The 15,690-nt window shown below is 45.5% G+C and overlaps 1 protein-coding gene across 1 annotated transcript in view; it reads right to left on the bottom strand.

The window, feature by feature from the left end:
• The window catches only part of SLIT3 (slit guidance ligand 3), a 591,163-nt gene that overhangs the window by 136,231 nt on the left and 439,242 nt on the right, over positions 1-15,690 (bottom strand). The window contains exon 7 of the mRNA XM_072824217.1: positions 3,540-3,611. Within this exon, the coding sequence (XP_072680318.1) occupies positions 3,540-3,611 (72 nt within the window). The remainder of the gene's footprint in view (positions 1-3,539; positions 3,612-15,690) is intronic.

Raw genomic sequence — 15,690 nt, 5'->3', positions numbered from 1 at the left:
GTGCCCATATGCTAGGTCAATGTCGACAAATTCCCATCAGTTCCAATCCGGGGTAAAAGATCAATGGAATGACAAAAGTGAGGTTTAGGTAAGTCAGATCCTTATTAAGCTGATTAATTTCTGGGATAACGAAAACGTTGGAGGTTTTCCTTTTGGAAGATTACATTAGGTTTGTTCTTTCTCAATCTCTGCCAGTCAGCCCCAAGCTACCTTTTTTCCTAACCTTCCTACAGATGGTTCCTAACCCTTCACCCACCTTTGTAGGGATTTCTTCCCCTCCAAGTGGGACCATGGAAAAGAGGTGACCAAAACTGACGTGGAAGCCACCTGAAGGCTCCTGTCAAAAGCCCAGGGCAGTGGATAGGCTCAGATCCACATCCCCACTCCCCCAGCTTGGAATTTTACCCACCAGAAGTGCTGGCAGGGTTGAGCTGGACAGATTCTTCTAAGCTTCAGCCTTTCATATCATGTTTGGGATATCAAACTGAGCAGTATCACCCCAAATACTAATATTGAAAGAAAAGTAATCACACGGATCATGAAACACGAGCCTAGACACTGCCGGGAGTATTCCTAATCCCCTTGTGAGAAGAAAAATGATTTTAATTACTTTTCGTAATTTTGGTGAATTGGGATGGCAATGACCTGGGGGAAGGCGGCCTCCAGGGGCCTTTCAGCCATGTGGCAGCTCTGGTTTCCCCTTCCTTGGTTCACCAGGAACAGGCTCTTCTGCTTTTGTTTCTGCTGAATGGTATGAATTCAGGCTCTGATGTCAAACTGCCCAAATCTGACTTTGGCTTTGTGTTCTCCGACTCTGACTTCGGTCAGTGATTTAACTTGGGGCCTCAGTGTTCTGATCTATCTATAAAGTGGGAATACTAACAGTGCCTCCTCCCCAGGGCTGATGCAAGAAGTGCTTAGCACCAGGCCCTGTACACCGTTAACCACCAAAGTAACGTCTGCAGTTATTAACATCGTGAGGAGACTAGCTCCACACTTCTGTCTCCTCCCGACCCGCAGCCGTCTCTGTACAGGGTACCATTTCTCAGACACCAAGGCATCAAGGCGCCTAGGTGGTTCCTGCGTGTATTTCTGCAATCTTTTGCTGATGGAAACACCATATTCCACGTTGGCAAAACCACCTTCACAGAAGATAAGGTGAATGAATACAAATGCCAATTTGTAAAAGGTGCCTTTTAGCCACAGGCGCTAAATTAAATTTCCAGCAAATCCTTTTAGAGAGGGTCAGTGTTCATTTTCTATAAAATGTGGCTTTCTGAATTAAATATAAAAGCTTTCCTTTAGAAATCCCATTTATGACTTCCTTCCTCTCTCCTCTTCGCTCCCCTTCCCCCCTTCTCCCGTCTCCCCCACCCCCACTTTAATTACAGTGAAGGGGGATTAGTCAGTGCAAGTCCCTGGGGAGTTCTGTACAGAGCCGTCTCTGAAATTAAACTAAAGAGAAAGTGGCAGCGGGGATGGAGCAAAAGAGAACAGAAGAGATTGATTGATTGATCTGAACTCATCAGATGAGTGTTCAGGACCATGGGGAAGGATGACAACAGAAACAAGGAGAAGAAACTTCCACCCTCCTTTCCCACTGGAGGCAGCCCAACAAGGCACCTGAGATCCAGACCTCGCTCCCGCCCAGCCCCCATCCTGTGGACCCAGCCCAGCTTCTGTGATTGCTGCTCCCAGACGGAGAAGAGGGGAGGCTGAAATCACAGAGGAGCAGCCCCAGGGGCCAGGCTGAGGGTTTGCGCAGGCGAGGGCCCCTTTCCTTCTACTCAACCATCCTGTCTAGAGGGTGGAGACACTGCTTCTGGAGGCTTGCAGTCAGCTTCTTGGCCAGCATCCCTGGGCACGCTCCTCTGTAGCTTATTCGTGGCTTGCTGTGCACTTTGAAGAGGTCTTTGAAGACCTCATGGTTTCTCCATTAGTGCACCACCCAGTTTAAATGGAAAGGAAAAGGATAGATTTTCTTGGTCAAGTTGTGCTCTCATATGAGGGATCAAGGGAAGAAATGAGGGGTAATGATGAACACTGGACTCAGATTCTTCATAATAACTCGCATGTGTCAAGGGCACAGCCCCCCTACATGCTAGCATATTTTACTCTCAACAGTGTGAGATGAGCATTTATTAATTCACTGTCCTTTGCAGGGCAGAGAGATGAAGAAACCTGCCCAGAGTAAGTGGCAGACAGAGCTCACCTTTAGACTCAGGTCTGCTTAGGGTGCCCCATACTATTTCCTTGGACAGTGCCTCACTGGTCTTTGCTTTATTCCCTGTCCCCAAGATAAGGTCACTTTCTCCCTCATGCTGGGGTTCCCAAATGTCAGGAACATCAAAATCTCCTGGAGGGCTTGTTAAAACCCAATGGCTGGCCACACCCCCCAAGATTCTGATTCCATGAGTCTAATCTCATTCCCTGATGCTGATGCTGCGGGTCTAGGGACCCAACTTTGGGAACTACTGCTCTAAAGATTTTTAAATCTCTGGGGATTCCACATTGCTCAGGGGCCGTCGATGAGCTGGTTGCTTGGAACTTTCAGCCCAGATTTCTGGATAGAGCAATGATAGCAGTAAGTATCATTTATTTACTGTCTACTCTGTGCCAGGCACTCCACATATCTAGTCTCATCTGATCCTCATCATCACCCCCATTTATAGAGGAAGGAACAGAGGTCCCAGAGCTAACAAAGGGCACAGCAGGAATTCCAGCTCTTTGCCTTGGCCCTATATGTATTTAGCTGAAGGCTCTTGGGGGCTGGCTCTCCACTATTACTGTAATGCAAACACCAATGTGGTTCCACCAACACAAGAAAACCATCAACGTGAACCCCTTTGGAATGGCCAACAGAGTCCATTTGCAGAGAAACTTACAAAAGAGTTTCTGGCTGAGAAGAGAAGGGAACTCCCCAGGTATTAAAGTCGGGGAGACTGCTCTCAGTATGGGGTGTTGTGGGGAGATTCGCTTTCCCAGCACACAGAAAAGGCAGGCTTGAGCCTCCCCCGAAATTAAAGGTCAAGAACCAAGCTCCTGTATCCTATCAGGATACCATCAAGGGAGCAGGGGAGTGTGTTGGGTGTAGGCCAGGAGGATGGGAGTAGGAGGGACTAGGGTTCCCACTCCTCCACTGAAAGCGGAGGGGAAAACATAAGCATGGCACTGCCAATGGCACGTGACATTAGCTAAGAAATAGTAATCATTACGTCCTGGTTCTATATGTTCTGTGACAACATAACACTGATAAACTTCCCATCAGGGTGGAAAACACAGAGACAAATGCCAGTGTCCCAGAGTAAAGAGAAATGAATCTATCTACTGTGGAATGGAGGTTCAGAACCATGGAGGGAGGGCATTGTGGTGCTTCTCCTCCATTTGTTGCTAACACCTCTTAGTGGGAAGAGGCAGTGTTTGCTTTAGGACCCACATGCAGAGTCAGCACAATAGGTTTCACCTGCAATTCAGAGGGCTGCACTTATGGCTGAGTGTGGCAGGGAGTTGGTAGGGTGGAAGCAGAGATCTTTACTTACAGAGTTCGAATCTTCGGCATGTGGTTGAAGCTAGTGACCAGGATGCGGCTAATGTTGTTGTTGTTGAGGGTGCTGTGAAGGTAGAGGAAAAAGGGAAATGGTTAAGAAGGAAGTAGCATGGCACAGGGGGTGGGGTAGGACCAGGATATTTCTGGAAGGTGGGGGGAAGGACAGATGTGACTGGCAAAAGAATCATAAACCAACAGCTATAGAGCAGCTGGAGACAAGGGGGCAGATCTCCAGATAAGAGAATACCTGACACTTTTTTTCAGGTGGCTCTTTCCTTGCCTCTGCTGCCCTCTCAGTACTCATGGACCCACTTGGAACAATAAGAACACCTCCTGAAATCCTAATATGTGCTTAGTGCCTCATTATGGCATCTCTAATTCTCACAATCACAGTTAAAGTTGCATATTACTGTCCTCATTTTTGAGAGAAGAAAACAGACACATGTCATTTTGGTTAGTAACGCATGTCCCTGTTAGGTAGGCATTATCCTCATGCTACAGATGGGGAAACTGAGCTACAGAGACGGGATCTAACTCTTCAGGGACCCACAGCTGCTAAGCTTGAGAGATGGGATTCGAATCAAGCACTATCTTGCTCCAATTGCCCTGCTCTGCCCATTGCATATACTCCCAAACACAGGATGCTACATGGATGGTTTACTCTGGAAGTATTTTCTCATTAGCTCATCCTCTCGTGCCCTCCCAGGGGCCCCCACTGGCCTAGGAAGAAGCCTTTCTTTGGAAGCCTTCACTGCTTAAGCAGACTTCTTTTGTCTTTGGCTCTTGGTAAACACATTACCTTTGTCTTAAAATGTCCTCCAGTACTTTCTATCCTGTGCATTACTACAGCCCCATGACCTAGTCCATACATGATTCAAGTTGAATCTATATACTCTAGTTGTCTGATCTTGGGCAAATTACCAGCATCTCTTAAACACAGGTTCTTCATTGGCAGAATGAGGCAGGGAATTGTACCTATGTCACAGACTGGTAAAAGGCTTAGTGGGCAGTATATACTCAGGAAACCGGGGCTACCATTTTACTGACACTGGTAGAGAGAATCTAGCACTGTCCTGATCATTCCTGTTGCCCTCCCACCCCAACCTCCACGGAAGTAGAAATACAGCTTCATCCAGCACAGTGGCCTCCATACCCACTGCACCCGAAGGGCCTGCACAGATTCTCTGCCCTGCCCCCGCCTCCCCCAACCACAGAATTCCAGTGACCACACCCCCTTGCCCCAGCCTATCCCTCAATGCCCCCATGGCCTACTTAGCATTTATCTGGCTAATAAGGCCAGAAATCTGTTTACCTGAAGACACAGAACCTAATACTTCTCCCTCCCTTCTCCCATATTTACCATGAGTCTAGCACCATTGTAGGCACACGGTATGGGACACGTGGTATAGTACATGTTGGAGGACATGTACCAAGTATGGTGCAGACCACATTTGTTGACTGCTTCTGCCTTTTCCATACTTTACCAATGTTCCAGTGTAGACACCTGGAATTTTATGAAGTTGAACCTACACAGCCATTCTGTTTCGTGTGGTTTATCTTTTCTATAAAGTGCATGTTAATCCATCCTATCTCCATATACCCAGGAAGCCTTCAGAGTATCTCATCTGACAAGGCTGGAAGGAAGCTTCCTGGGTGTGGGGGGACTATGCCCTCCAGTCCTCCATCAGATTAGGAATTTCTTTGGGGCAGAAATGATGCCTTTGTTTCCCTCTCTATTGGTTCCAGAGTTCTAGAATCCATACTTTGGGGATATCTCGTTAAGGTCACGGACTCACTACCAGACAAAAATCTGACTATCTCTCTCAAAGGCAAAAAGCAAGAAGCCTTTGCAGAAAAGAGACTTCCTTCTAACCATGCCCAGCCACTCACATCAGGTTGAGTTCACAGCCAGCCCTAATTTAGCTGAATACACAGTACAGTTATATGCAGGGCTCGACTATAACTGCATCCGGCAGTAGTCCGGCAGCTATGACTTATTAATGTATTACTACACTGATATTTAAATGTGAGCTGTAATGAGGGCTATAAAACATTTACGATAATAGCAATTATTCCAGAACCAAAATGACTAAACACAGTATTCAGACTTTCATGATTTGCTGTGTGGGGCTGGCCAGCCCAGGGATGTCAGAGGGCTGGTAACCTCTTGGATACTGCTCTCCATGGCAGCTACAGGTTTTGTTTCCCTAATAAAACCAGATTTATTTGATCTCCAGTCTTGGTGGCTTGTCCCCATGCATGGAGTACGGTGCTCTATCTAGTTCTTGCACCTCTAAGTTGCCAGCTTTCAGTGGAGGTGGTGTTGTCATAACCCCAATGCAGTGGAGCAGAGATGGGGAGCATGTGCCTGGAAGGCAGAGACCTGAGTCAGATTCTGGCTCTGCCACTTACAGCCTGTGCAACCATGAGTAAGTTTTCCTAATCTCTTTAGGTTTCCTCTTTTAACATGGAGATAATAATAGCACCAATCTCACAGAGCTTTTGTGGCGATTAAAGACAGTGATACTAATAATTGCCAACATTAACTGGGAGCTTATTGTGTGCCAGGCAGGCACTGGGCTGAGGGTTCTCCTTGTACCATCCCATTTAATTGCTGCAAATACCCTATGAGGTGGGTGCTTTTGCTATCATCTCCATTTCATGGATGAGGTAAGCCTGACTCCAGAAATGATGCCTGGATTGGTTGTCTCCTGATAGGATAATAGATTACTAAAAATTGTGTGCTTAAAGCAACACAGTCTGGAAGTCAGAAGTCTAAAATGGGTTTGTGGGACCATGTTTCTTCTGGAGGCATCAGGAGGAGAGTGTTCCATTGTCCTTTGCTGTCTGTCCTGGGTCTATGGTCCCTTCCTGCAATACTCTGACTGCCTAATTCTGCTATCATAACTCCCACTGTTCACTGTGGCCTGCCTTTCTGTTATGAGGAGCCTTGTGAGGACATTTGGAGCCTAACTGGATGATCCAGGATAACTTGCCCATCTTAGGATCCTTATCTTAGTCACATCTACCAAGTCCCTTTTGCCATCCATATAAGGTAACTTTCCTAAGTTACTGGGATAAAGATATAGACTTTTTTTTTTTTTTTTTTTTTTTTTGAGAGAGAGAGAGAGAGGGGCATTATCCAGCCAACTACTATGCCCTGAAACAAAGCATGGAAGGCATACTTGTGAGCACGAGGCCTGGCTCATGTGCTATGCTCAGTAACACTCAGCTGTTATTTTAGCTTATGTTTCTTCAGTATTTTATGGTTTACAATATGCTTTCACATTCACTTCATTTGATATTTGTAGAACTTGGGAGGTTGGAATTCTTATCCTCAATTTATAGATGAGTGATTTGAGGCCATGCAAGGGACATCTAAGGTTGCACATGGGTTCCTGGAGGATTTGGGAATCACTGTTCTTCCTTTACACAATTTCTCCCAACTTACCCAGTGCCTCCTGTTTTCAGGGCAAGCTTGTTACCCTAGCATGGATAGTCTCTGTCATGTCCACCCTGGCACCCAGAGCTAGAAAGAATTGCACAAGTGTCCTTTGTTCTAGAAACTTCCTTGAAAATTAACCAGGAAAATAAATGGTTGGGTTTGACAATGACCCACCATTGGATGGCTGGCCCAGAGTAAGCTGTGGTGACCTCATCACCTCGTTTAATTTACCTTCATCTCCTGGAGGAGTTTTGCCAGTTCCACAGTCTAGCTTCAACTTCACTGCTCTGTTCCTTTGGAGATATTTTGAGAAAATATGCTTTACCCCAATTCACCCAGGTCAGAGGGTTTTCCCCAAATAAATGCTCCCAATTCAGTATTTTCAATCAGGTGCCAAGATCAAGCTCATGGTTAAATTAATTCGTAGACTTCAGAACTACTCTGCCCCCACCCCCGTGCTCCCCATTTTTACACCATCACAAGTTACTAAATGAGCATTTCAGTATAAACTAGAAATAAGGCCACCCCCCATCCCATGAGATTTAAAGACAATCTGCCTACCTCCCATATCTTTTTTGTAAAACCCTTACCCGTTATACTGTATTGATATTGAGACTAAGTGTGACCTGTATACTATGCAATCACTCTTCTGTGTTGCCATAATCAGGGCATAAATGCTTAGTGAAAAAGGATCATTTTCCATTTTATTTTATTTATTTATTTATTTACTTACTTACTTATTTTAAAGATTTTATTTATTCACGAGAGACACAGAGAGAGAGGCAGAGACACAGGCAGAGGGAGAAGCAGGCTCCTCGCATGAAGCCCAATGTGGGACTCGATCCCAGACCCCAGGATCATGCGCTGAGCCAAAGGCACTCAACAGCTGAGCCATCCAGGCATCCCAATCATTTTCCATTTTAAAATGATTCACGTGGACATTGCTACTTCTACCAATGGATCCCATCCTCTCAATTGTGAGCACCAGAAGGAGGGCATTAAACTTTTTTTCCCCTGAGCACTAAGGGATTAGTGAACTTATTACTCCTGTAGAGCACAAATAGAACCTCAGTACCCTGAAAAAAAATGTGCTTGTGTGTTCCTCAGCTAAGTACCGTGGTACTGTGGCAAGACAAAGGCTTCCCAGTAATGAAGACTACGTGAGGAAGTTGTGCACATACTGGTCTGTTCCAGGGGATACAAACTACTGCCCACAAGTCAAATCACATTCAATACAGCCTGTTTTTTGTATTGTCTATGGCTGCTGCTTCTGTGTTATGACAGCTAAGTAGACGCAACAGAGACCATAGGACTAGCATAACCTAAAATAGTGACATCTGCCTTTTTATAGAATATGTCTGCCAATCCTGGTTGCTCTAGAAATGGGAGGTTCCAGTCTTGTCCTTGTCAGTAATTACCTGTGATATGCTGGGCAAGGAGCATAACTGCTCTATAAGAAGAGAAAATCAGGTCAGAACTTCTCAAAACACTGGTAGGAAAGCCCAAGTAGCAACGGGTAGAGCTAGGAATCCAAAGTAGGTGGTCTAACTCTAGAATCCACACTCCTGGCCTACATCACGGTTCCACTGCTTCCAGAACCTATAATGCTATGATGAAATCAGAGCCACAGAGAAGACTCTGTCAAATGACATGGCAGGTGAATTTACCTTGGGTTGGGTATGGGATGAACTTGGGTAGTGGTTCTCCAAGTGTGATCCCCAGACCTGCAGCATCATCTGGAACTTGCTAGACATGTGGGTCTCCTCCACACCTGTGGATCTTCATCCAGACCCACTAAATCAGAGGCTCTGAGGGGGGGGTCTCAGCCTTGTGTGTTTTAAGGAACCCTCCACAGGATTCTCATGCAACCTCAAGTTTGAGAACCACTGAGCTAGAGAAAAGTCTAAGAATAGAGCCTTTAACCTAAGTGTAGAGGACATTATATAGGCTCCTTCTTCCTGACTCTGGGACCGAAAGCCTCTTTTGTGGAGGGCATGGTGTTTTCCTGCCTAGAAAGAGGCCCAAGCTCTGAAATAGTACACAGCCCTCAATGGGGGTAGCTGTAATCACCCTTGGAAAGCTCCAACTTGGCACCTGCTCCTGGCTCCCCACTGTCCTCTGCTGAGTGCTGAAGTGTGGCTTTCCCTCACATCCCTCAAGATAGCCATCTTTGATCTGGAGGAGCTAAGTCCAGCTGCAGCCACACCACCCTGGCAACCTTAATAAGGCTGACATTTCCCTCTGTCTCCTCCGATTAGGCCATCGCTTTATCACTCTGTGCTTTCTTGGCTCTGGGTGTAATCTGCGTGTTGTGTGTCCATAACACTATGTAATTGGCTCTAATGCAGCAATATTATCTGTGAGCATGTATCACATAATTGCAAAACCAGGCATCCACAGTGAGTGCCACTGCAGACTCCCAGTATGCCAGCCTTCCTGGGACACTCTCTGAGCCCTCCTCTTCTCCTCCACACCTGTGGGAATCCAGACTTCTTGGGTCGGATAAACCCTCTTGGAATATTGGCCTCTTCATCCCTCGTCTAGTCTCAAAGCAGGTTGATTGTTCCTTAAGTCTAGGTACATAACATGGCTTCCTCCTTAACAATCTTCAGGAAGGAGACTCTTGGTGAGTCATCAGCAGCCATGGCACCAGAATGCCTTTTAAAGTAAGCTTGGAGATGCGCTCACTTATACTTACAGACACCAGTGTCCAGTGGCCAGCACTCTAAGCCCAGAAGATGTAACTTCTCCAACAGGGCCTATATTGAATTCGCAGAGGCAGACACAAACCAAAGTAGGTAGCAGCGTTTTCTCAAGAGCGGCTGAGTGCAAATATTGTGGCTGGACCCGTAGGATGTATTTAAACTGCTGGCATGGGGAATGAAAAGCAAAGGGGGATGCTGGCAGTGTGTGGGAGGGAGGGACTCAAAGGGAGGGACTGAGGGCTCACTTCTGCCTCTCTCTCTTGCTGGCTCAGACAGGGAGAGAGGAATGAAACTATGGATGCTTTGGGTGCCTTCTCTCTTCTCTGGCTTACATGTCAGAGCAGGGCTGGCTTGTCTCAGTCTTGCGCGGTGGCTGCTGACCGATGGCCATCATGGCACCAGGAATCAAGGCCTATGCTGATGACCAGGCCCTCCTCATGCTCCTAGGTCCTGGGAATGTGCATGCTGTTGGCTCAATCCATTATAATGTGTATAGGTGGTGTCTCTTTGTGGACCTGGCTGCAGGAGAACACACACCAAATGCCCACTGAGGTTAAGGGAGGCATCCTGAAGACTTTCCCCCAGCCCAGAATCTCTCCCCAACTCAATGACTCAGTCATTTCAGGATGAAACTCCCCTGAATATGCCCCTCCTATCAAGGTTGAACCAGCCTCTTTCATCCAGCTTTGCAGTTTTGCTTTGGCTGAAGGCTCTAGGAAACTCCAGAAATCAGGAAGAATGTACAATGATGCATCCTTTGAGAACATCTAAACTGAATAGGTTCTGCCGTGAACTCCCTGCCTTGTAATCAGCAAGACTAGTGAAGACTATTGCTTTAAGGTGAGCTTGCCAAGATCTTCTAATAAATATGTAAGAGCAATAACAATACTGATACTAATTATTAAGTATTAGCTATGGGCTGGCACTGAGCTGAGCACTTTTCACACATTATCTCATTTAATTCTCCTAATTCTCCTGAGGTAGTCCTTTCCATTTTGGAGCCTCAAAAGATCAAGGAACTCTGCTCTGACCACAGCTATAAAGTTGCAGAGCCAGTGTTCAAGTATAGGGAAGTGGGACTATATATATATATTTTTTTTTTTTTTTTACTGTTTCACAAAACTGCCTCTTCCAGGATTGTCTGACAGATGCTGGCTGTCCAATTTCCACGTCTTTTCCAAGGCAGAGATGAGTCCTAGAGGCTAGTGTTGCTCTCAGCCCTCCCAGGCTCCCGTGTGGCGGGGACTATGGTATCTGCCTCTCTGCCAAGGCTGCTCAACGGCAGTAGCATCACTGGACCCTCCTCTTGTCCACTGAACACAGAGCTCAGTATAGAGACAGAGAGCAGTGGAAAAGGCTACACAGGAGAGAGGGCAATTGGTTCTTAGAGCCTTCTGAGGTCAAGGTTTGGCTAACAAGTCTAAGCGTTGCCAGAAGCCGCCCTTACTGTTGGATGGGTTGGTTGGAATTTTTAAGCATACCCCGCACCACCAAGAGCACAGATCTGCTTCTTAAGCAGAGCTCATGTTTGGGTTGTTTGGGGCAGGTGGTGAGTGTCTGAGGGCAGATGGGATAGGAGGGGTAGGAGGGATGGGAGGGATGAGAAGGATGGAGGGAGAGAGGGGAAAGGATGGTGGGAAGCCGCCTCTCTCACATTACCTGCTCTCCAGGACTATCCTGGGTGCCGCCTATTACTGACTTCCTTGATCTCCCTGAGGACCGTTTAAATTAAAGCTCATAACCATTGTGTGGGCATATAATGAAACCAACTGATGCCGCACTGATTAGTCCATTACTCTCAACTGTTAGAAAACATAATGATCTCACAAGGGGCCTTATTCACTGACGTATAGCAGGCGAGCTCTCATTTGACACCTCAAATTAGCAGCCAAAGCAATAACAGCTGGGGTTTTTGTCTCAATATTTGTACCCGACTCTAAAGTGATTTGGCAACTGGGTGAGCGTTATTTTTAAACACAGAGCTCTCACCGCCAAGTAACATTTTAAATGGTCTCCAGGTGTCATGTTAAACCTACAGAAATAAATAAAAACAATCAGCTGCCAATTTGAGTCTTTGATGATACGGATTCCTTAACAAAAGGGCTTGTCTTTGGTTCTCCCCTCATTAGATATTCATATTGTGTCAGGCAGAAACTCATCTCCTTCTACCGGGCAGAGCCTCGGTGTTAAAAGGGGGAAAAAATGCCTCCAAAATAAATGTAAAAAGTGGAAGATCAAAAGAGAAAGGTGAATCCTCAAATCCTGCCATTGCTCGTCAGATGCCCAGTAGTGTAGGTATTCCTGATGCTCCAGTGTTTTAGGTCCCTCGATTCCGAAGAACTCCATACTCATTTTTTGATATCATCTCACAGACACTGCCTGGTGGTGATTCAGAATGATTCAACCGCCTCCCAATGAACAATTTAATTGTAAAAATGTACCTTAAACGACAACATGAATGAGTGGCCTCTCCCGATTCTGTTTCGTCACCCATAGGCTGGGAACCTGGACGATCCATCTTGTCTACTACATTATTTAGAAATCAGGAAGCTGCCAGTGTGCCAAGATGTCTGCAGTAGGCTGAGCATGGAAGAATGACCTCCAACTTACATAACTGAGCAGGTGAGAGTGTAGTTAAGGTGGGGGGCGATGGATGATTTCCCCCTCAGCTGCATTTCATCCCATAAGTGAGGGAGAAGGGGGAAGTTTTTAAATGCCCACTAATGTGTACACTATGAGAGAAGAGAGAACAAGCCAGTTTTGCACCCTGTTGTATAGGCAGGGCCTTGCCCAGTATTTGGCACATAGAATAACTCAATAAATATTTACTGCATGGATGGATGAGTTTCAAAATGTGAAGGGTCATGCTTTTGGCATCTTTTCATAAAAATAAATTTCCACTCTGAACAGACGCCTGGGCTGATCTAGGAGTACAAACTCAATTGCCTACAGGAGCCAGGTTTTACATCTGAGTAAGTGGGTTGCGTGGGGTCTGCAGTAAACCCCGCTCTGCCACCCGAGGTCATCACTTCTCGTTTCAAATGTTTGTTGCTATGCTGGAATGTAGGTGCAGTGCTGCCAGCGGTTCCTTTTTTTTTTTTTTTTTTTTTTTAAGAGAAAGCCCAGACATCTAGAATTTTTATGTGAAGTCTCCTGGTTTTTTAATACTGGTGATTGAATCATCTTGAGGAACAAAAGTCACAAATGAAAAATAACTTGGATTTGGCTTGCAGATGCCAGTTTTTAGTCTCTGAACGAAAAAGATCAGTTTAACAATCTGAATCAAATATATGTATATCAATCACATATATACCACATGTCTCACATACACACCAAACATGTATATTTAACATACCACATATATAACATACTTTGAGATATGGATATGTATAAAAATTGAGATATATATATATTATATATATAAAACCAAATGGTTTGTTATGGTAGGTTAATGGTAAAATGTGGTCATTGCCTTCCTTCTATACTGCATCTCCTCAAGGGCAGCCACCTACTATTCAAATGAATTATCTTAAGTCATAGAAAATTATTCAAATCCCCTCCCCCTCCAACTATCATTACCTGGAGACAAAGAGTCTTGAGAAAGTTTCTGTTTATAAAGGGAAGACTGGATCCCACCAGGCAGGCTTGCTCTTGCCCGCTTTCCGCACAGGGCGGCTAAACCTGTTAGTTATTTCTTACATACAGTTCAGAATGAAGCCCCAGAGTGCATGAAGCTCTCTGTTCCTGGGCTGAGATGCTGGTAAGATCCGGGTCTACCCTCTGATATTTGCAAGGAAGGGGCTCTCTTAGGGAGCCAGGCTCAGTTTACTTGGGTGACTTGGGCTCTAAGGGGAGCAGGATGCTTCCTTATGGGGCCTTTGGTCACCACTGGTAGCCAGGATCAATGGTGTAGAATTTAATCTCTTCCCGGATTGCCTTGCTAACCTACTGAACATTGGGGTGGTCGTCTCCCAAGCAGTGGCTGTAGGACTAGAAGGTCCTAGAAAGGGAGGGTGTTGGTTCCCATACAGAACATGCACTGTTCTCTCTGGAAAAATGCTAATGATTAAGAGATGATGGGATGGACAGGGCACAGAGGCTGGCTTCACTATTCTTTGTTTCCCTTCTGCCAATACAGGAGAAAGGTAGACAGCAATACAGAGCACTGGATAAAGAGCCAATTGGCTGTTTTCTGGCTTGGTTCTTCTGTGACATATTTCTATGGCTATATATAAGTCATTCAGCCTTCTGGGGGGAATTCCTTTCTTTTCAAACAAAGTGGTGGGGCTGGTTGACCTCCAGGGTCTTTCCAGGCGACGGTTCCACTCTCTGATTCCCACTGGGCTAGTGCTGGTTCTAAAATGGCTATTCTGGGGATCCCTGGGTGGCGCAGCGGTTTGGCACCCGCCTTTGGCCCAGGGCACGATCCTGGAGACCCGGGATCGAATCCCACTTCAGGCTCCCGGTGCATGGAGCCTGCTTCTCCCTCTGCCTATGTCTCTGCCTCTCTCTCTCTCTCTCTGTGTGACTATCATAAATAAATAAATAAAAATAAAAATAAATAAAATGGCTATTCTGGAATGGGGGTAGCAGTGGAAAGGGGTTGTGGATGTCTAGATTTGTATAAAGATGGGACATTTGGCCAAAATCTGAAAATCACAACTAACCCCCACTGCATTTGAAAAGTTTTGCAGGGTTGGCTCTTTTTTCTTTCCCTCGTTGTGAAAATAAAGCTTCAGCTTCTGTGGGGTTAATGGGTTTGCTTCCCTAACTAGCTTATGTCTGGAGAAGGGACGGGTCCAGACACGGGAGTGATGTTCCTACCCAGTTGATTTTGTGGAAGTGATTTGCAGGGCTGAAAGAAGTGAATAATTGGGATCAGGAAACTAATTCTCGCAAAGAGAGGGTTTCACTTGGAGGGGAAATGGTTTTAATAATCATACTTCTGGGTTTTAATGAAAATGGGTCTTTTGCCGGTAAAAGATCCAAATGGTTAAATTCAGAAAGAGAAAGGGCAGGGTGGAGAGTGAGGAGAGTGGCAGATATCTCAAAGTATTTAGCTTCAGAAAACACACTGTTTAAATGTGCCTCTTAACGTGAAATGGCCCCAGTGGTTTGGAACAAAGCAAGCAGGAAAGCAGGCCTGGTGGGAGGTGTGGAAATTTGCAGAGGGCAATTCCTGTTCAAATGGGGTAGTCACCACTCAGCTCTAAACTTGCAATGTCCAATAAGGTAGCCATGAGCTAAAGGCAGTGATTTCAATTTAAATCAATTAGAATTAAATAAAAGTTCAGTTCCTCGGTTGTACGAGCCACACTTGAAGTGCTCAAGAGTCACACTGTGGTTAGTGGCTATCATATTGGGTAGCACAGATAAGAAGCATTTTCTGCATCACAGAAAGTCCTATTAGACAATGCTGCTCTAGACCATCAGAGCCACATGGGTGCCCAGGGTTGCCACAACTTCCAGATATTCCAGGGAAGTTGAAATTATATACTTTTAAATAAAATTACCTGGGTTTTAAACATTGGCAACTAATTTTATTTTTTTTTAAACACCATAAACACCAAAACAGTTTAAAAAATCAAACTCCATATCTGAAGTTTTCGATTAACTATGGGCCAAGAGTCAGGGTCCTCTGATTTAGTTATAAGTGGGAATGGGCACTCTAGGGCTTCTGGGAGTCCAAAGAGTCCAAATATGATATCGGAGAAAAAGAATCTATCTCCCTCCAGCCTTCCTCTTCACTATCCCTTGTTTCTAAGCACTTTCGCAGATAGGAAATTGAAGCTCAGAGAAAAGGAGAGATGATGCTCTGATTCTTCCCAGCACTGCACCTCCATGTCTTCCCCATGCCATCTTCCCCTACATAGAGCCAGCTAGTAGGAAGGGGTCAATTTCCTCCTTGAGCTCCTAGGACCTTGGCTTTCAGGACAAATGGAAAAAAATTATTCCATATCTCAAAGGAAATTTCACTTTTTCCTTAAGCTGAT

The sequence above is a fragment of the Canis lupus genome, chromosome 4, assembly GCF_048164855.1.
Source record: "Canis lupus baileyi chromosome 4, mCanLup2.hap1, whole genome shotgun sequence".
NCBI classification, from domain to species: Eukaryota; Metazoa; Chordata; class Mammalia; order Carnivora; family Canidae; genus Canis; species Canis lupus.
This window is presented reverse-complemented; position numbering and strand designations above follow the sequence as displayed.